At 41.7% G+C, this 22,607-nt stretch overlaps 1 protein-coding gene across 4 annotated transcripts in view; it reads right to left on the reverse strand.

Moving 5' to 3' along the window:
* Positions 1-22,607, reverse strand: part of Lrrc63 (leucine rich repeat containing 63) — a 37,203-nt gene that overhangs the window by 10,832 nt on the left and 3,764 nt on the right. For all 4 annotated transcript variants that reach the window (XM_006252326.5, NM_001024803.1, XM_006252325.5 and 1 more), the window contains exons 3-8: positions 21,248-21,937; positions 20,698-20,745; positions 18,390-18,550; positions 15,893-15,991; positions 9,430-9,566; positions 6,704-6,787 (exon numbers count right to left, since the gene is read on the reverse strand). In XM_006252326.5, the coding sequence (XP_006252388.1) occupies positions 6,704-6,787; positions 9,430-9,566; positions 15,893-15,991; positions 18,390-18,550; positions 20,698-20,745; positions 21,248-21,937 (1,219 nt within the window). The remainder of the gene's footprint in view (positions 1-6,703; positions 6,788-9,429; positions 9,567-15,892; positions 15,992-18,389; positions 18,551-20,697; positions 20,746-21,247; positions 21,938-22,607) is intronic.

The following is a 22,607-nucleotide window of genomic DNA, read 5'->3' on the forward strand; positions in this document are numbered from 1 at the left end:
TTCACAGCAGTAAAACCCTAACTGAGACAACAGGTGTTATATCAAAATGTCATCAAGGAGTCGTTTTATTGCTATGTTGCTTTAGAAGAATAATAGTATTTGGTTTTCTGTAGGTTCATAACCTATCTGGTCTCAGCTTGATCAGTTTAACAGCATTAGGTATGAGTTTTATTTCATGGAATAGACCTTAAATCCAAGCAGAAAGTGGTTGGTTACTCCCATAACACTTGTGCCACTATTATGCCAGTATATCTTGAAGGCAGCTCTCTGTTGTAGGTTACAGTGTTTGTAGCTGGTTTTGTGATTAGGTTTCTCCTCTTGTAGTGTATAGAGCACTTTCTATACTATGAATCCTGGTCAGTAGGGTTAACACTTCTAGTTAGGCATCAAGATTTATCTAGTTACTCAACAAGATGTAACTCATACCTGGCACTGGATGTTTTTGTTGGTGGAATAAGATGTCTAGGAGGCATTGTATCCTCCATTGTCTTAAGATTCCATTTAGATTTCTTCTATATATCTATATATTTTAGGAAGCTTCTACAGTAATAAGTTTCCATATGGATTTTCAAATGACCTTTAGTGTTAGTTGTCCCTCCCCCATACCCTCAATTACCCTTTTCTGCCATCCCCCTCCTATTTAATACTAGATCAGTTTCCCTTTTAGCCTCCAGAAAACTATATCCTATTTTCCTTTTCATGGGAGATCCTCTCCTCCACACTAGTCCCTTACTAGGTAATTAACCTCTGTGGTTATTTGGATTTTAGCACATATATTGACGCTTAAGAGCTAACATCCACATGTGAGAAAAAAAACATAACAATATTTGTCTTTTTGGCTCTGGGTTACCTCTTTCAGGATAATTTTTTTCCTAACTCTTACCCATTTACGTGCAAATTTTATCACTTTATTTGTCTTAACAGCCAAATAATATCCTGTTGTTGTAAATATGCTGCTTTTCATTGTGTGTTGAGACCTTCCTGAGGAACAACCACACTGCCTTCCACTATGGGCATACCAGTTCACACTCTCCCCAGCAGTAAATAACTGTTCCCCTCCCCCACTCCCCAGCACATGCTGTCTTTTGTTTTATTGATCTTGGCCATCCTGATTGGTGTAGGGTGGAATCTCGAAGTAGTTTTGATTTGCATTTCCCTGACAGCTAAGGATACTGGTCATTCTTTAAGAAGTTCTCAACCATTTGTGTTTCATCTTTTTGAGAAGTCTTCTGCTTAGCCCTGTACCACATTTCATAAATGGTTTGTTTTCTTTATGCTCAGGGGTTTGGTGTGTGTGTGTGTGTGTGTGTGTGTGTGTGTGTGTGTGTGTGTGTGTTTAGTACTCCATATATAGTTGACATTGACTCTCTATCAGATGCGTAATCAGTAGGCATTTTCTATATAGACTTCTTCACCAGAATCGTGTCCCTTCCCATACGCAAGCTACTCAGTTTCATAAGGTTCCAATGTATTAATATTTGGTCTTAGTGCCTGTGCTATCAGTGTGTTGTTCAGAAATTCCTTTCCAGTACCAGTGAGTTCAATTCCTCTTCCTCCTCTGCCAGGTTCAGGTTATGTCCTAGTTAGGGTTGTGCAATGAAACACCATGACCAAAAAGCAAGTTGGGAGGAAAGGGCTTACTTGGCTTACACTTCCACAGCACTGCTCATCGCTGATGGAAGTCAGGACAGGAAGTCAACAGGGAAGGAATCTGGAGACAGGAGCTGAAGAGTCCTTTGTGGATGCTGTTACTGCCTTGTTTATCATGGCTTGCTCAGCCTTCTCGCAAAGTTTTTGAACAACCAGCTCAGGGATGGCACTCCTACAGTGTCCTCCACCAATGAATAGTTAAGAAGATGCCTTACAGCGAGATCTGACGGAGGCTTTTTATCAGTTGAGGTTCCCTCCTTCAGCTAATGCTAGCTTGTTTCAAGCTGACATAAAACTGTCCACACAGGTTATGTGCTCCCGCGTTGCAGACTCTGATCCATTTGGAATTGAGTTTTGTGCATGATGCTAAATATGGATTTATTTAAAAATTTCTGTATACAGCCATCCAGTTTAATAAGCATCACTTTTTTGAAGATGCTGTCTTTTCCTCAGTGTGTATTACTGTTTCTTTATTAATTTTGGTGGATTTTCCCTATAATGATTGTGTAGTGTCCTTCCGTACATCTTCTGATTAATTTGTCTGATGTCTATTTTGTCAGGTATTAAAATAGCGCTACCTGCTTGCTTGTGAAATACCTTTTATCCTGAGGCGATGCCGATTCTTCAAGGTGAGGTGCATATTTTCGATGCAGCAGAAAGATGGATCCTGGTTTCTAATATCTATTAGTTTGTGTCTCTTTATTATTATGTGTCATGGGGGATTTATATCTGCCCTTGTGTAGCTTGATAGGTATTTCTATTTCTAGATTGGGGAAATTTTCTTCTATAATTGTTTAAAAATATTTTCTGCTCTTCTGGCCTTCTTCTTCCTCTAGACCAATTATTTGTAGATTTGGTCTTTTCATAGTCTCCCAGATTTCCACGATATTTTAGGTCCAGACTTTTTTGTCTTATAATCTGTTAGGGAGGCTTATCTCTAAGGTTTTCGTTTGCCATCTAGCTGTTTCATTTCTAGTTTTATTTCAATTTGAATTTTATTTTAGTGATTTAGTGATCCTTTGTCAAATTCTACTTTCACATCTTAAATTGTTTTCATTATGTCTTTCAAATGATTGTGTTTTTACAGTCTTCAGTAAGGTTCTTTTTTTTTTTTCTTTTCTTTTTTTTCGGAGCTGGGGACTGAACCCAGGGCCTTGCGCTTGCTAGGCAAGTGCTCTACCACGAGCTAAATCCCCAACCCTTCAGTAAGGTTCTTACTCATATGCTATTTAAGGTCCTTGAGCATAGTCAAAATTGCTATTTTGAAGTCCATATATTGTGCTTCATCTAAATTGCCTTTCTCAGGGAATATTGCAGTAGGGTTGCTGGCTTCTGAAGGACGTGCATAGTCTTGGATATTCACATTTGTGGTTTTTGCAATGGGATCTAGGCATCTGGAGTTATGATATTTGAAGTGTTTCTTGATGTGAATGTTTTGTTGGGTAGATATTCTGTTGTTTGTTTTCTGTTGTTCTCTGAACGTGTGGTGGCTGTCTTATACTAATCTTTATTAGAGACTATTTTGTGGGTCAAGGTGTGACATAAAGGAATGGGGATGGGCTAGCAGAAAAGACTGAGGGGCAGCAGGACAGAACTAGGCATACCTTGGGTCTGCACCAAGATGTGGGAATGGCGATAGTAGAGGAGCTCCTATAAGCAGGCTGAAGCATGACTAACAACATGTCTGGAGAGACCTTAATAAAAGAGCTGGCTTGCGCCATGTATCTCCACCACAGAATGGAGTTGGGATGGGAGGAGGGCTCCTGGCAGCACTCAGAATGCCTCTATAGTTCTAACATTGAATGCTTTACTCCCAAGATATCTGGAGGTAGAGCCTCTAGGAAATTAGTAGGTTTTTGAGGGAGAGCTCTCACAAATGGGATATATGCCATTATAAATGAAGCTTTGAAAAAAAAAAAAACCCTTAACCCTTCTGACCTGTGAGGGGAGAATGAGTAAGATGAAAGGGTGCTCAGTCTCCCCTTAGGGGGATGGGTCAGTTTTAAGCATGGTTAAGACACTTGAAGTCAGTATTAGTGCTAATGATGTCAGTATTAAGTGTATATTGTGAGCACTTCTTATTTTTGTGTTTCTTTAGGTCAGCAGTTCTCGACCTTCCTAATGTTGGAACCCTTTAATACAGTTCCTCATGTTGTGGTGGCCCCCAACCATGGAATTACTTTCATTGTTACTTCATAACTATAATTTTGCTACTGGTATGAATCTTAATGTAAATAGTTTTAGAGGTAAAGGTTTGCCAAGTGGGTGACAACCCGCAGGCTGAGATCTGCTGTTTTAAGTAAAAATGTGGGGAAAGGGGAAGATTGGCTACTTAGCAGCTGTTGACCTGAGCGCCTGGACCAAAATGGCTGACTGTCAGACACATAGGCCATCACCCCCATGCCAGCATCAGCCATCTGGGCATCCCACAGACTCAGAGGAGATATAGGATGATCTTGGTGATGACCCTGGTTTAGGTGCAGATTCAGCCAGGGCTATTTAAAATAGTTTGTACTAGATATTTTGCTCTCTCAAGTATCACTGAAGTCTACGCAAGAGAGGAAACATTTCTGCCAACAGTGCAGCAAAGGGAAGTTGCCTACTGCCATGTCTGGTGCTAAGGGGCAATGATGTCAATGTTCCAAACAAATGGCTGTGATTATTCCAAATTTCCCTTTTTGGGGGACTGTATAAGCAGGGTGCTCAGGCTCAGAGAATCCACTGGGAAGAGACTCTCTTGTGTTTCCTTCCATGAGTTTTGACCATTAGGCCTGATAAAGGGCTTCTCTTCAATGAACTCTTCTTGGTTATTTCCAGTAGTCTAGGCTGAGTGGGTGACAAGGAAGGGCAGATACAAAATACTGACAGCAGAATGTCAGCTCCAGAGCAAGATAGAGGGTAGTGGATGGAGAGGAATAGCAAGAGGTGGTGGAGACCTGGGATAAACCCCCTCAGGAGAAAAGCTGTAAGGAATCTCAGAAGAGAAACTGCAAACTCTGGTCACCAACAGTGCACTAGAGAGACACCTCAGCCCTCAGCCCTCATCCCAGATGTGCTGTAACCCTGCTGCTTCCTACAAGCTGAGGAAGCCTGATGCCTGGCATGCAACACCAGCTGCAACACAGCTACAGTCACGGCCCAAGGAGCACTGACTTCCTAAGCCCACTTAAGAGCTGTACCATTTCAAGAGGAAAGGGAACATTTGGAAATGCAAAGGGAGCTAGAAACAGATTAGGTGAACAAGGTCAAGCACCTAAACGGATAAAGCAGGGGTGAGGGGAGGTGGAGGTGGGGATGGGGGTGGGATGGGGGAACAGTATCCTGAACACATCACTGACAAGAAAGGAACAGGTGCAGGGTAAAGTAAATACATGGGGAAGTGAACTATATCCATCGAACTATATCCAACTATATCCAACTATATCCTTGCATAGGCTGGATTCTCCTAGTGAAATATAAGAATTAGCACATGAAACTTTAAAAAATGTGGTAGCAGCATTAGAAAACCAGAGGAAGACATCTTCGTATTTTTCTGAAGATGTGACTATGTTCCAAGAAAACCAATTGGGCAGTGAGAACTAATAATGGGATTTGGTTACATAGTTCGATTTTTAAAATTAGTCTAAAATAGTAGTACACCGTTTCTATTCTGTATTTACTTTAATCAGATGATTTTGGAAATAAAAGAAGTATTATGTATAGAAATATGCTCATGAAATCCTTAGAGACAGTTATTAGAGAAGTTAAGTGAAACACAGATTGCTGTGAAGGGCATAAAATAAGATTTGCGAAGCTGGAGAGATGCTGCTGAGCTAAGAGCACATACTTGGACCAAGTTCCATTTCCTGCACCCATGTCACCTGACTTACAACTGTCTGCAGCTTCAGCTCCAGGGAATTCAACGTCTCCGACCTTCCTAGGCACCTGTACTCACATGCACAAGATCTCACATAGATGCACAGACAGACACATGATTAAAAACAAAGTTGTTGAAAGATTTGAATGATTAAGAGTATGTAATGTTCTAGATTTTAGTTTCATCATTTATATTATGTGTATGTGTGTATGTGTGTGTCTGTGTGTCTGTGTGTGTCTGTATGTGTGTCTGTGTGTGTGACTGTGTATGTGTGACTGTGTGTGTGTGTGTGTGTGTGTGTGTATGTGTAAGTATGTATACCATGTGTGTAAAGTGCCCTTAGAGGCCAGAAAAGGACATCAGATGTTAGAACTGGCATTTCAGGCATCTGTGAGCCACCCAATGTGGGTGTTGGGAAACTGAACTTGGGTCCTATGGAAGAACAGCAAATGCTGTTAACCACTTTGCTATCTCTCTAGCCCATGTAATATATTTTAAAATGAAAAACAAACACTGTCAACAAAATTTTGTGTAACTCAAAACGACTGCAATGAATGTGTCAAGCTTGTGTTCGTGTGTGCCGTGACAAGTCTATATAAAAAAATCTTAAAGGTCCTAACAAAACATCTTCCCTACTAGTTACCATTGCACACTCACAGCAGAAGAAAGACACAGAGCCAGGCAAGGTGGCACACACCTTTAATCCCAGCACTTAGGATGCACAGGCAGGCAGAGCTCTGTGAGTTGGAGGCTAGCCTGGTCTACAGAGTGACTTGCAGATCAGCTAGGGAGGCATAGTGAGACCTTGTCCTAAAACAATAAGGACACAGGTAAAGTCAAGGCTTTTGGTAATTTGTAAAAGAATTTGACTGTGTGTGTGTGTGTGTGTGTGTGTGTGTGTGTGTGTGTGTGTAGTGACACTGAAATGTATAAGAACCATATATATCCACACCAGAAAGTGAACCAAAATAATGTGTTATTCTGTTAAAAGTTTATTATATTTTACTTTTAAAAGTATCATTGGAAATATATCTTGCAGAACTACATACTAGATGTTCAAATACATTTGAAAATAAACCCTACAATTCACAAATTCTATTTCATGACTGAAACAAATGAAAAGACTAAGGTCTTTGTCATTACCAAAAGTCCTTAACGGAATGGTCATTTACTGTGTATCTATTACTTTGCAAATACCTGAGTTTCTGGATTTCATTTGGAATATTTTCAATCTCATTGTAGGAAACATCAAGCTCCTCAAGATAATTCAGGCAAAATAACCTTAAATAGAAAGAACAGTGAGTTATGAAAGTGACTATTCATTGTCCCTGGAAATTAAGACATTTACAAGTTAAATATTTTCCCACGACACCAAGAGTTACATCAACTTCTTTTCATTATACATTCCATGAACACCTTTGAAAAAGATGCTGCTGTCTGTGAAGTCTGGGCTGACATCATTTGGAGTGGAAAATGCTCACTTAACAAAACATAACCAAGAACCGTTTATCATCTGAATGTTTTTCTCGGTTGCTACATTAGTTCTTTGCTTGAACTCTGGGTAGTTGGAAACAGCAGGACCACATTGTCCCCACAGTTCAGGAACCACAACTCCAGCATCCTGCTGTTGGAGGGGCTGGGTCCTTCTGGAGGCTTCATGCAACATCTCTCATGTCTCTCCTAGCTTCCCAGGGTCCTTTGAAATCCCAGCCATCTCCTGACTTGCAGCAGCATTTGTCTCTGATTTCAGGATGGCCCCATTTAATTTGACAAACTTCATTTACATATTATAATTGCAAGTAAGTAAGGTCACATTCTGAGGTTTGATGTGGACATGGACTTCTGAGGTCTTTGTTCAACCCGAGTGTATTGACTTTCCCAATGGATACCTTTGATTTTTCTCCCCATCAATAAATGACCAAAAAAAAAGAAGTAAAAGATATAATGGCTCTATGGCACATAACCACAGCACTGTGAGTTTTTCTCCTATGAGGTACAAATAGAAACCACCTTTGAAGGCTATTAAACAGCTAAGTATGATATTGATCATAATCCTTGGAACCACCCCCCCTACCCCCATTGTGTATATACTATCCTCAAAATCTGCCTCTTTCCACACAAACTTGGAATATTTATTGCATGCCTAAAGCACTGTGAACACAGGGTTTTACTAACCTCCCACTACTTCAGCATGCAGATGAAGATCTTCATGGTCCCACCTTTGACTACTTTCCTGAGTTGCCTGTCATCCCCATCCCATAATTCCCTATTAACTATTTATTTGCTAAAAGTATCTGAATTAATAGTTCTTACGTTTCTCCAAATGTCAGGCTGCATCTGCCCAAATGTGACTCTTTTGTCATTTTCTTCTCGTATTAGAAATTGTAAAACAAATGTAATCTCGTGTACAGTACTCTTCTGCAAATCCTTCCAACTGGAAGAACTGATACTTCTGAGTGTCAGCTTACTTCTTGGACCCTGTCCTATTGCACAGCTATGAGATTCTGGAGCCCAGAAATTACATCTTTATTTCTATCTATCCAGTGTATGAATAAATCAGAAGTGAATGAACCCCAGTTAATCTAAACTCCTTCTCTCTGAGAAACTGTTGACATTGATTTGGAAACTGTAAGTGTCTTAGTTAGGGTTTTACTGCTGTGAACAGACACCATGACCAAGTCAAGTCTTAGAAGGACAGCATTTAACTGGGACTGGCTTACACGTTCAGAGGTTCAGTCCATCAAGGTGGAAGTGTGGTGGCGTCTCTAGGCAGAGCTGGGAGTCCTACATCTTCATCTGAAGGTGCTAGCGGAATACTGGCTTCCAGGCAGCTAGGACTAGGGTATTAGAGCCCACACCCACAGTGACACACCTACTCCAACAAGGCCACACCTCCTAATTGTGCCACTCCCTGGGCTGAGCATTAACAAACCATCACAGTAAGCAAATCCTTTTTGATTCAGTGGTCAACCCCCAACTTCTTTTTCACTCCTGTAAAGAAAAATGTTTATAGTATCTACTCTATCTTTTAAACTTAAGATCATACTTTTTTTTTTAACCTCAGGAAGTTCCTCTTTACCACCAGTGGACCACAGAGCTCGTCTCCTTCCCACTTCCTTCCCCTCCCTTATCCCACTATCCTAACTACCAACTCCAGGAGGAATTCCCTGAGAACTCACAGGCTAGTCTTGTCAGGGAAGTAGGTAGGCTAGCTGCAGATCTTCACCTCTCCCTTGAATCCTCCGAATCCAATCTCTCAGCCTCAGCCACAGCTCTGTAGAAGACCACTTGTTATGGTCTCTCTTCACCCTCAGATCCTGGTGGATCACCCTGTTTTCTGCCCTCCTGTAGACTCCCCTAGCCCATCCCCATTCCTAAGTGTCAGCTCCTAATACACAGAGACACATTTTATCTGGAAACTTCAGTGGTCACACCTACCAGGATTCCAGCAGAATTTCCTTCCAGGCAACACACAGCTACCACATTCTCCTAGTCTTTGTATAGGCCAATCTCCTTAGGTTATAGGTTAGAACACTGAGGGCCAGAATGCTCAAATTACTTTCTACAGACCCTTAGGCCATCATCCTAATATTTAAACCAAAAGACTCAAGTGCTTTCCATGCTCAGAAGCACCATCAGTGGGTAGGCACCGGGGTCTAATTGCTGGTCATTATATTGGGATTCATCAGAGCCACACTGTGTTCTGTGTAGCTGGGAGAATATTTTTTGATACCAGATTAAGAAATGAGTCTGTTAATCAAAGCAGAGGGAGAATGCTTAGGTAATCAAAATTCTTCTAGCCACTTTCAAAGGGTAAATTGAGGCTTTACTAAATAATTTATGACTAAATAAAATATGTACAAATAATTTAGTTCTGTGTCAACCTTAATTCTGTGTCTACTACCTCAAATGATCAACCTTACCCAGCAGGAAGCGATGTAATAAAGTTAAAGGCAATGGTGAACTTCCTAAGGTACTTCAATTGCTGAATTTCAGAAGGAATTTCTCTGATAGGATTATTTCTCAGTTTCAGTACTTGTAGGTTTTGAAGATAAAGTACCTGGGGAACAGAAAAGGCAAACATTAACTGAAATGAAATGAAACACAACCTCTCACATGTGTCTCCTATAAATGCTTTAAACCAATACAGTAAGATCAGTATAGAGAAGCGTCTTAGCTCATATTGTCTCAATATTTTCAGAGAGAGAACAAGGCAGGGTTAACACTGGGTGTTAAGGAGGAAGCCAGGACATCTGAGTCATGAAGGAGACTGTGATGCTAAGCCTTTGTCATTTCAATGGCCATAGTTGTTCCTTTTAAATGGTGACTTGATTAATTCTTTGAGAATTCCATACAATGAAGTTTGATCATGCTCATGCACCTTCAAATCCTCCAACTCCTGCCCCCATGTCCACCTTCCTACCCACTATATGCACTTACCCTCTGTCTCTGTCTCTGACCACTGAGTCTCGTTTGTGCGAGACTACTCTCCTGTACTTGAAGCCTGCCCTGGGGTATAGTTGGCCTACTAGGAGTCACACCATTAATGAGAACTGCCTTTCCCTCCCCCAGCAATTATCAAATTCCAATCACCTCAGTTAGGGGTGGACTTCGTGCCCACCTCTTTTCTCCATGCTGGGATCTTGTTTGGCTTGGGTTTGCCCAGGTTTTATGCATGCTGACATGATTTCTCTGAGTCCACCTGTGCGTCTGCCCTAGTTTTGCTGGGAAACACTCTTTCTACGAAGTCATCCACCACATGTAGCTCCTAGAACCTTTCCACCGCCCTCTTCTATGTAGGTCTCTGAGCCTTAGAGGGAGAGGTACGATGCGAGCCTCTCATTTAGGGCTGAGCACTTCAGTCTTATTCTCTGCAGCTGAGAATCAGTTGAGCGTCTGTGTTAATTGCCATGTACTTTGTAAGAAGACACTTCTCTGATGAGAGCAGAATGATGCATTAGATCTAAGACTACATGTGGTGGTCTTGGTAGGAATATTGGCTGACAGGGCCTGGTTTTTCTTTCTGGGGTGCATGAATGTGTGGTGGAGAAGCCAATAAAGAAGTGATTAATAATGGGCATGCCAAGCCCTAAGTGAGGCTTCTTGGCCTTAAAGTGGTGCTCCTAACCAACAGTGGAGGAGTTCGCTGTGACATGGGCTCTGAAAAGCTCCTTAATCTAGCTGTGTGATGCTTTAAGTTATGAATTCATTAGAATAAAATGAGCTAAAAGAACAAAGCCCTCAAATTATTATGGGATTAATATGACATGTTGAGATGGTAAAATGACTGTTCTCATGTGTCCTTGACTCAAGAATTGTCCTTGCAGGGCTGTAAAGATGGGTCAGAGGTTAAGAGAACTTAATGCTTGAAGGGGACTGAAGTTCTGATCCTTGCACACAAGTTGGGTGGCTCACAACTGCCTACAACTCCATGGGATACAATGTCCTCTCTTGACCTCTATGGATACCCCCCAACATGTACACATACATATACAGACACAGACAGAAACATACATACACACTGTTGTGAGACAAAGCGTTACCTGGGGAGACAACAACACACATACTCCCACAACAGACCAAAGTCTGGATGCCACTGAAGGTCTAACGAGCTTTATTGGAGTTACTTACAGGAATATGGGTGAGGAGCAGAAATGACTCAAAACAACTGAGTCACCAAAGCATGGGTGACAGCTCATAAAGCTGGGAATCTGAAGTCAACTGCACAGCCTACAGGCAGCTCAGCCAGCCTCTGCTTCTTCCAGTCAGCTAGGCTTTCTCCGAATCTTCTTTTCAGGCTTTGTTCCTTTGATGGTGACTCCCAGTAGTCTTTTATTCTTGGGGGCAGGGTGGTGGTGTGTGGATCTAGTCAATTTCAGGGACTTCCTGAAACTATTTTGAGGGGTTTTGTTGTTTTGTTTTTGTTTGTTTTTAAGTGCTTTCCTGAAAGGATGGAATATTTCAATCTTTGAAAAGTCCTAGACTTTGATGAACTCATATTTTCACATAAGACCATCAAGCTATGATGAGGGAGGAGGAAATATTTCCAGAGCAGAATTCACTGAGGTTCATCAGTAGCCTATCAGGTGCCACACTCAGATTACTTCAATCTCATAATAATTTCATGTCCAACAGTTTTTGTATGAAAATGTAAAACTGAATTGATCTGTAGATTAATTTGGAAGTCCTACCATCAGAAGAACATTAAACCAGTGAACCTGGGATGTTTGTTTATCTACACATGTCTCATATACATTTTTAATTGAAATTTCACAGTATAGGCATGGTTTTTGGTTAAACCTACTTCTAAATATTTCATTATTTTTCTTGTGATTTTAAATGAAAACCAATTTTCTTATATAGACAAGTATATAAAATTATATATCGACAGTATACTAAAATGCAGTTGATTATTTTTGGTATTAACTCTATATACTACAACATTTCAAGAAATACTCATGCACTATAACCATATTTTATTGGGTTTCTTATTATATGTCTATCATCTGCAACTGGAGATGGCTTTTCATTTCTCCTTTTCTACAAACATGATTTGGATAATTTCAACATTTTAATAAAACTATGCAGTCTTTTGTGAGATAAAACATTTACATATCTTTACAGGGATAAATGGTTGTCAATCCATAAATATATTCAATCTTTTAAAAAAATTTTGAATCTGGATATTACAGCTTTACCAATTGCCTTAGTTACATGGTCCAGGGCAAGGTTGAACATAAGTAGCCAGGATGTTCATCTTCTTCTTGTTCCTGATCTGAGGAGGCAAACTTCGAGTCTTCCCTCATCAAGTATACTAGCTGTGAGGGTTGTGTCTGAAGTTCTGTCTATTCCTAGATGTTGAGTGGAATCCTTTGGAAGGAGTTATGAAAGGAGCTGGGATTTCCCAGGGATGATCTACTATCTCTATTGAGATAGCTGTGTTTTTCCTCGTTTGTATTTTAATCTTACAGTGACCTTTTTATGTTGAGCTGTTTAAGCATTCCTGAGATAAGTCTCATCTGGTGATGCTTCACTTGCTTGAGGAGGAAATTGCCTTTGTGCGCTGTGGGTTGAAAGCATGCACTGAGGATGTCTACACATGCAGTCATGAGAGTTTTGAATCTGGGTAGATATTACTGCTTTACCAATTGCCTTGGTTAGATGATCTGGTGCAAAGTTGAACGAAGTAGCCAGGATGTCCATCTCTGTGATGTTCCTGATCTGAGGGGGGAAACTTCCAGTCTTCCCTCATCAAGTATACTAGCTGTGAGGGTGCTTTGCTCTGGGTTATTTTTCTTGTCGTGGCTGACTTCTGCTAGTAGGACACTGTTGGTTTAATGGTTAGAAATGGGAAACATTTGTGAAGAGCTGGTTTAATTCATGGATATTTGATAGAATTCAGCCATGAAATCATCTAGACTGAAACATTTCTTTATGGGAAATTCTAAAATTATTGGTGAATCTCTCACAAATCATATTTTCCATTTGCAGTCTGCTTTTACATGTTTGTAGAAATGTTTATTTCATCTAAGCTATAAAATAGTTTAGTATAGTTATTTTAAAATCTAAGTTCTTTCTTGTTAGTTTTGTAGGGTGAGTAGAAACCTTTCATTCTTGACTTTGGGAGTTTAAACCTTCTGTGTGTACATGGGCTTTTGTTTTGTTTTTGTTTGCTCTGTCTATGTAGTCCTTGTCAATTTTGTTAATCTTTTCAAAGTAGTAATGCTTGCAGTTTTGCCTTTATCTCTGTTGACTTCCTGTTCTCTAGTTCCTGTACTAAGTGTTATTATTTCCTTCTTATTCTATCTTGGGTTTATTTCACTTGTTTCTAATGCCTTAAATTTAAAGGTTATTTTGTTGATATGAGGTACTTCTTTTTCTTTTAAACTTTTTATTGATTCTTCGTGAATTTCACACAAAGCACCCCAATCCCACTCAGCTCCTTGTTCCAACAATACTGACTTCTGCCCTCCAAACCTCCCAAACAAAGCAAAGCAAAACAAAAATCCAATTTCACCACGTAAACAGAGACATGTCTCACAGTATACCCTTTTGCCCAAAGAGCTTTACTGCAAATGTTCATTGCAATGAATTGTTGGTTTGGTTCAAGGTCTCTGGCTTCTGCTCCACCGTCAATACTGGATCCTCACCAGACTCCTCTTGGATATCCTGTTGCTGCCCTGTGTCATGGGACCCTTCAGCTTTGGTTCCTCAGGACTGGCCCCTTCATGTGATTCAGCAGTTCATAGACAGGGTAGATATTTGGGTAGGCTAACTCAAAGTTCCGGATCTGGGCCTGGGCTGTAGCTGAGTTGGTCAGCCCACCTGCTCTCCTACTTTGTGGCAACTGCCAAGGGGCAGGACCGGCTCTCCCAAGCTCATGCCACCAGGGTCAGCTTACCATGTTTCCCAGGCAAGGTGCCAGGCCCACTCTCCCAAATGCTGCAGCGAGCTCTCCCACACCACCCCAGATATGAGATGGGGCCAACTCTGTGTAACCCTTGGACATGAACATGGTCCCAGGCAGAAGCCCACACCAGGGATGTCCACATAGCCTATGGCTATAACATAGCAACAAACACTGACACAAACCCATACTGCTGTAGGGCCATGGACCAGACATGGCCCTTGGCATCAGCGTAGGCAAGGGCATCACCATAGCCAGGGGCGGTATTACAGGCTACTCACATCAGGTTGTTCCTCACCACCCTCACATCTCAAGTTCTGCCTCTCTTCATAGTGCACAAACTGTTCTGTTTCTTTCTCATCTTTCTGCCACATACTCACTCATGCATTGCTGCAGGCAGGGCTCTGTGTGTTTTCCACCTCGAGATACATCCTTCGAACACAAGCGTTTATAGCTATACATTTCCCCCTGAGCACTGTTTCAGATGCACCAAATAAATGTTGACACACTGTTTCTGTTGTCATTTATCTTCAAAATTCTCTAATTTCCTTTTGATTCTGCTTTGGTTCATTGGTTAAGAATTAGTTGCTTTGATTGCCTGAGGACCCATAGCATGGACCCAACTTAACTCTTTCCTGCCAACCCTTTCAGCCTTCCCTTCTAACCCATCTTTATTCCTTCATCAACTGCCAATTGCCAGAAACTCTTTCTACCAGGGATCCCCAGTGGCCAAAGTAGATTGAGATCCAGGAAGATGATTTTCACTGTCCTTCCTGTCCTCCATTAAGATCTCTTCAGTCTTCCTTTAAGTCCTGTGTAGCCTGCTGGCAGAAGACCTCCCCCCCAATCTCCATTCCCTAGGAACTCTGGCATGTCTTAGGGTTCTATTGCTGTGAAGAGATACCATGACCAAAGCAACTCCCATAAAGGACAACATTGACTGGGGCTGGCTTACAGGTTCTGAGGTTCAGTCCATTATCATCATGGCAGGAAGCATGGCAGCATCCAGGCAGGTATTGCTACAGGAGATGAGAGTTCTACCTCATGATCCAAAGGCAGACAGGAGAAGACTGGCTCCCATGTGGCTAAGAAGAAGGTCTCAAAGCCCACCCCTAGAGTGACACACTCCAGCAAGGCGACACCTCCAAACAGTGTCACTCCCTGGGCCAAGCAAACCACCATACTGTCTCTTGATGCAAACCCCTAGCCCTAACCCACACCCCCTCTTGGCCTTACTTCTTAGTTCATCTTCATTCTTTTTTCCACACCCTGACTTCAGGAAGCACTCTTTACCAGGGAACCCACAGCCACCACACTTGTCTAGGATCCACAGCAACTAAAGAACAGAGCATCTCCCCAACAAAGACAGACCAGATTGATACACCAAGAAATAGGGGTTGGGGATTTGGCTCAGTGGTAGAGCACTTGCCTAGGAAGCGCAAGGTCCTGGGTTTGGTCCCCAGCCCCGGAAAAAAAAAAAAAAAAAGAAGAAATACTTCAAGCCAAGTGAAACTCAACATATCTAGACCTCAGAGCAAAACCACAAATTTCAACAGCTAAAAAATTATGCCAGAAGACACATTAGCCTGAATTGAGACAGACTCAATGTGTTTACACCTCAGTCCTCCCAGACTTTTTTTTTAAATTTTCTGATTAGCACATGGGTAAGTTAATTTTAAAGGTTACTAAAAGTCAGAAGAACGAATTATATTTTATGCATTATACAACCATGAGAGAATATTTGAGACCTTGGTGTAACACTGCATTTGGGGCTATAGTCATTGAACTTCCAAAAAAAAAAGTGCTACACTTTCTTTACTTCTAATTAGTTACACGTTCTTCACTCCTAATAAGTAAGGCCTGTTTAAATGCAGCTCAACATGTATTTATTTTACAATATCTTCAGGATATCTTAAGGTACCTACTTTGATTTACAATAGTAAAATTTAACAATATAGACAATAAAAAAGTAGACTCACTTCTCCCGGAAATTGGTGGAGGTCATTATATGATAAATTAAGGTATACCAATTGAAAAGCCACAGATGTTAAGTCTGGACACTGCGCTAGAAAGAATCCCTGTAGGAAAGTAACAGAAAAATAAGGTGTTAATTATTAACAGTAAATTATCTATGTTATAACATGTTTAAATTCTGTGTAGTTTCAATTCGCATTATTCTTTGCATATATGTGTGATGGATATGTGTGATGTGAGTATAAGTGTATGTTCCACAGGACACATGTGACAGCAAAGGTCCTTAGGCTTGACGGCAGCTGCTTTATCCACTAAGCCATCTCCGCAGGCTGCCTTAGTTTTATTTTAAGAGATGGTACTATGCTTTCATTGTTCTATGGGTAATTTGTTTAGTGGACTCCTTCCCTCATTTCTTTTCCTGATGCACAAAAACACAGTCTATGATTCTGTATGTTGATCTTACTAATTTTCCTGAACTTATTTATTAGCTCTAAGACCTTTATCAGTGATGATAATAATTCTAAAAGCCACAGTCCCAAACACTGAAATCCCAGAAGATCATGTGACAATACTAAAATATTAACTTGTTGATATCTCTGAAGTCCTCAAAACTAATTCCCATTGGAGGAAAAAGAAAAAAAACTGCATAACAGGCAGAAAGCCAAGTTCCCAGGGGGACTGATGTATGTGTTTATGCAGATGCCCTATGCTGGGGGCTGATGCATTAATATATGCAGATGCTCTATGCTGGGGGCCGATGCTTGTGTGTGGATGCTCTATGCTGGGGGCTGATGTGTGTGTGTGGATGCTCTATGCTGGGTACTGATGCTTGTGTGTGGATGCTCTATGGTGGGGGCTGATGTGTATGCAGATGCTCTATGGTGGGGGCTGATGTGTATGCAGATGCTCTATGGTGGGGGCTGATGTGTATGCAGATGCTCTATGGTGGGGGCTGATGTGTATACAGATGCTCTATGGTGGGGGCTGATGCGTGTGTGTGGATGCTCTATGCTGGGGGCTGATGCGTGTGTGTGGATGCTTTATTTGTTGCTAAGTTACTCTATTATTTACCACTCCTGCCTCTTACACACAGTACCATGCTTGTTCAAGACACACTCTTCAGCTGAGACTAGGAAAGAACTTGACAAGCATTCTGAAACCCAGATACGTTACAGATGAGATGCCCGTCCTGATCTACAGGATGCATTACCTCTAACTGGAGCTATTTCTGAGTGGGGATGTGACTGTTGAGGTGATGAAACTGACTCATTTACTAACATGAGAAAGAGTACATACTTCACCTTTAGGATTCTCTCCCCCTCTTCCCTTTTCTTTCTTTTCAAAACAAAAACATGGTAATGGAGATTCTATACCCTCTTTTTGGTATGTCTGAAGATAGTGACAGTGTACTCACATACAAAAAATAAATAAATTTTAAAAAAGAGTTTGAGGGCTAGCCTGGGCTACCCTCTATTTAAAAAAAAAAACCACAGAAACAAAAAACAAAAACATAACAGGATGTGTAGATTTTCGAGGCCAAAGAGTTCTGAAAACTGGGAAGTAGCTTATTTGGCAGAGTTCTTACCCAGCATGCATGGAGTCCTGGGTTCCATTCCGAGCACCATGTGTGGAAGTGGAGCATGGTGGAGATAGGTATAATCCCAGTGCTCAGTAATTGGAGGCACGAGGACTGAAAGTCATCCTCAGCTGTACTGCCAGCTCAGGGGACCTTGTCCCAAACAAGCAAACAAACGTGCAAATAGTTCGGAGTACAGCTGTGCTCACTTACCGTGAGGTCTTGTGCAAGCTATTTTCCTGCAACCTCCATGTTTGCATCTGTAAATGAATATTAGGTTGTCTACCCTGAGGACTGTAGGTTGTAGGAGGAGCACAGGCTTGGAACACAGTGTGTGTGTTTAATAAATGATAACCAATACGACCGTGATTCACCTGTTGGGCGGTCTGGTGCAGACCACCCTCACACTAGACTTGACACAAGGTCTGAAGCTTCTGGTGAACTAGAAACACGAACAATTTCAATCCTATTTATCAGAATAAATGATGGAAAATTTAAAAAACGGCGTCATTTCTCTGGAACTCAGCAATCTTTTAAACTTTACTGGTGGGCTGGAGAGATGGCTCAGCGGTTAAGAGCACTGACTGCTCTTCCAAAGGTCCTGAGTTCAAATCCCAGCAACCACATGGTGGCTCACAACCATCTGTAATGAGACCTGATGCCCTCTTCTGGTGTGTCTGAACAACTACTTATATATAATAAATAAATAAATCAAAAAAGAAATAATGTTTAAACTTTACTGGTGAACCGAAGACAAACTTGGGTGAGTTAAGTTTGGCGACATGATGTGCCTGTGTTCCTGGGACGTGTCTGTGGTAATAGGAAAGGCTCCTTCAGTGGAATGAAGACTAACCTACATGGGGAAACTAAAGGAAAAAATAACTGATAACACCAAGGGCCATTACTATTAGGGAGGTCTAACCCACCTTGAAATTAAGTGCATTTCTTCCATATATTTGGCAGTTTATTATGGCCAAGGTGGTTAGTGCCAGGATTGTTTCAGAGCGCGTTGCTCCAACAGCCTTAAAGCCGTCCCCTCGTAAAACATGAGCATCTGGGTCTAATCTTCTCGTGGGTCTCAGAGTAACTAAATAAATAAATAAACAGATATCAAAAGATAAAACCACAGGGCATTATGACTTCCACGGCAAGGCGACCTGGATGGTCTCACAAGGATGAATTAGCAACGGGATTAGCAATCAGATCACCTGGAATCAACTCCCCGGACCCTGCATCCTCCCAGTCTGGATTGGCCTGTGTGCCACATGGGGTGTCTTGCTTGTTACAAAACTGTCTTCACAAAATAAAACTGAATGCTCACTGATAGATTCTACCCAGAAACTTAGACTACAAATCCTCCTCAATAAATTAAATAAGCAACGTTTTTTGGTTGACAAAATAATGGCCATTGTAAAATCATAGCTCTGACATCACTTCCTCAGGAACATCTTTACTTCCTTCCTAAGATTCCCCTGATCTACGGCTCCAATGCTCTATACAGGTGACCTCTTCCCTCGATGTATAGATTCCATACGGAGAAGGAAAGAAAACAAGAATCCACCTAGCAATTAACCAAGCAGAGACCATCGACACTTAAGCTTGCTTTATCGTGTCCCTGTGCATATTAGCTTGCATCAGACAAGGTCTGTGTAAGGATATACCAAACTGCAATTAGAAAATATTTTTGAAATTCTATGAAATATATTTTAAACCTGCAACTATTTTTTGCTATATTACTTGTAGAGACATTGTCTTAGGGTTTTACTGCTGTGAACAGACACCATGACCAAGGCAAGTCTTATAAAGGACAACATATATTTGGGGCTGGCTTGCAGGTTCAGAGGTTCAGTCCATTATCATCAAGGCAGGAGCATGGCAGCGTCCAGGCAGGCATGGTGCAGGAGGAGCTGAGAGTTCTACATCTTCATCGGAAGGCTGCTGGTGGAAGACTGACTTCCAGGAAGCTAGGGTGAGGGTCTTAAGCCCATGCCCACAGTGACACACCTACTCCAACAGGGCCACAACACCTAATAATAGTGCCACCCCCTGGGCCAAGCATATGCAAACCACCACAAAAATCTTTTTTGAGGCCATGTATACTGGGCTGGCTTTGAACCTGTAGACTTCTGCTTGTCTTGGTCTCCCAAGTACTGGAATTAAAGGTGTGGGCCCTTATACTCAGCTCCCTCAGAAACACATTTTATACATTGTCTATAACTGCTTCAGGAAGGATAAATGAAGCCTCCAGAAGAACCACAGGTTCTTCAATTTCTGAAACTGACTGGACTTACTACAAATCTATTACAGTAAAATGTAATCACAAAGTTTAGAACGGTGTACAGTGCAATGTAGTGAACTCTGGTTATTGAGGGAAGGATGCCACGAGGACACAGGATGGGGAGTTACGACAAAAGATGGCAGCTTGCTCCCTGCTCACCCTGCTGACCCAGAAGCTTCTCTAGGTTTGGGACATCCAAGTTATGTCCACATTGTCTACTTTCTAGTGCCTTCAGGCACTGTTTTATGCACATTTTGGTAGACTTAACTATTGATTTTGGTAAAAACAATAGTCCAACAGAAGTGACTCAAAACTGGGACAGGAGCAGAACTCTCAATTAAGAATCTGTCAGCGAACTCTAATATGTTTCTGCTACTTTTCATTCATTTTGCTTTCCTATGCTTGGTAATAAGTCATTCGCCACATACTATGTCCATCAGATTGTAGGTGATACACATGTGAGATCTAAAGTTGGGTAAATTTTCAGACAATGGTGTATATAGCACAGCCTGGCATGGACCTCACTATGTAGCCCAGGCTGGACTTGAACTTTCAATCCCCCTGCCTCCACCTCCTAAGTGAAGGGGTGAGCCCTGTCTGCTACCACCTCTGGGAGCAGAACAAGGTCAACTCTCCCTAAAGATGGTTCTCACTTGTTTCTGTCAGATGGCTGAGGTCCAGGCACTTAGAATGGGGCCTGGCATGTGGGGGGAGAGACTGAAAAGTATGCATCTATTGCCCCTCACTGGATTAAGAACACATCAGTTTCAACATTCTCAACATCCATACAACATCTGGCCCATTGTCCATGTGTAAGGAATAACTGCTCAGTGAATGGCCTAACACTTGTTAGGGCACACGTGTGCCCTAACACTTACACAAACCAAATAACACACACTGGTGGTGGGGAGAATGATCTTACAATTTCTCCAAGAAAGTATAAACCCAGTACTTACTCTCAACTGGTTTCTGGGTTTCTGTCTTTCTAGTCATTACAGCATTTTCTAGATAAAAGGGGGGGGGGGAGGACAACTTTTAGATATCTTTGAGGGTGATTTCATTATAAGCATCATCATCATCATCATCATCATCATCATCATCGGGTTGGGGTGCACATGTCAGCACTTCCTGTCTCCTTCAGAAATCCTCTAGGCCACCCCCTAAATAGCTGTTTATCCTCGCTTGAAGACTTTAGGCCCTATGTAGAGCAATGCCAGGCACCTTCTCACTGATTTCTTTCTAGTTTTTTGGTTTTTTTTTGTTTTTTTTTTGTGAATTTCTGATGAACTTTCATCAATGCTATCTGGATACAGTAGCCAGGCTGTCATCCCTACCTCTCTAAGGACAGGTTGATTACTGGTACTCCCAGGCTGAGGTACCAAATGTTAATTTAAATGTTCTCTCTTTTTTTTTCCTACCTTAAAAACTATCCACCTCCTTGTACTTGTCTTTCTCCTCTGTTCTTAATGACCCCACTCCTGAAGACCACGTTTCAGTTTTACTCACCTATCATAATCTGCCTTGGAGGTTTTCTTGGCAAAGCAGGCGTTGGCAGAGAGTGGGCAGGCGGGAGCGAACCGGTGTTCAGCTGTATCACTTTACCTATGGTTGTCTTAGGGAGTGGGCGTTCAGACCACTCTGGTTCTGGTATTGCAGACGAAGCGCTGGATATGGGGCTAAGCACTGTTTCCTTCACATCTTTGAGAAGAGGAAGCTCTTGAATATAGTGTGAAATCTTTGGTGCAGGGCGAAACTTTGTACCTGAGTGCTTAAACCTAGAGGCTATAAGCCTAGAGTAAGAAGGGGGTAAAGGTTTGGAAAGCTCCTCGGAAATAACTAAAGTGTTGCTAAATGGCTTTTTAGTGAGATCTTCATCTTGTTTGCTTTTCAAGGACTTTCTGGCTCTTTTTATTTGGCTTAGTGTTTTCCTAAAAACTCTGGAAGATGCGGACAGACATCGTGGAATGAACATGGAACCGGCGGCGCTCTTTGGGACCTTCCAATGAAGGCGGCGAACACCGTGTGGATGCGGAAAAATGTTAACCACTCTTTCGGGTTCATCATGCTCATAATCAAGACAGACGTTTTGAACGCTGGCAGGTTTTTGTGGTTGAGAAACACTTTGGTCGATTTTCACTAAAGCGCTTTCCTCGGTGTCGAACTTTCTGCGGGCCTCCTGAGGTTCTCTAGCAGAGCCTAGGCGGGATAAAGGGGGAAAGGGGCGAAGTTAGCCTCTATTTATCAACCTCTCCAAACAAAGCTGCTAAAGGCTGATTTTTGTTTTTCATTGCTCACTCAGCTTCTAAGAACAGACCTGTTTAGCTGTGGGGACTTCTGTCAAGCTGATAGGAATACACTCTGAGCAAACAATTGAGAAGCTCACCGACTTGGAAAGGATGGAGCAACTCTTGGAAAAACAAAAGCGGTGGGGAAAGGTCCAAGACATAAAGAAGAGATTGGAACAGTCGTCCCGGAAACTCCGATCGTGTAGATGGTGACAGTGACTTTTGATGAGATGACTCTTTCATCATTAGCTTTCCCCATCCCATTTTTTTAAAGTAAAGAGCAACATTTCTTTTTAACGCCAAATGAAAATATAAAAGCAGGCTTTCAGACTTGGGGACACACTGATATTGACTAGAAGATACTGTGTCTTTATTTCTCTGCTAAGAACTCTCTCCTCACTTAGGTCCAGAATCCCCAGAGCATGAATTCTTGGGTACCTTTCTGCATCAGATGCACCTCTCCTTACCTATGGGACAGAGTGTCAAGCGTCATCTTTCTGCTCTTAACTACAATAAATTCCCAGTGAGGAGGGAATTGATTCATTATGGCAGAACTTCAGTGGGAAGATACACAAATGCTT

This window comes from Rattus norvegicus, chromosome 15 (genome assembly GCF_036323735.1).
Source record: "Rattus norvegicus strain BN/NHsdMcwi chromosome 15, GRCr8, whole genome shotgun sequence".
NCBI classification, from domain to species: Eukaryota; Metazoa; Chordata; class Mammalia; order Rodentia; family Muridae; genus Rattus; species Rattus norvegicus.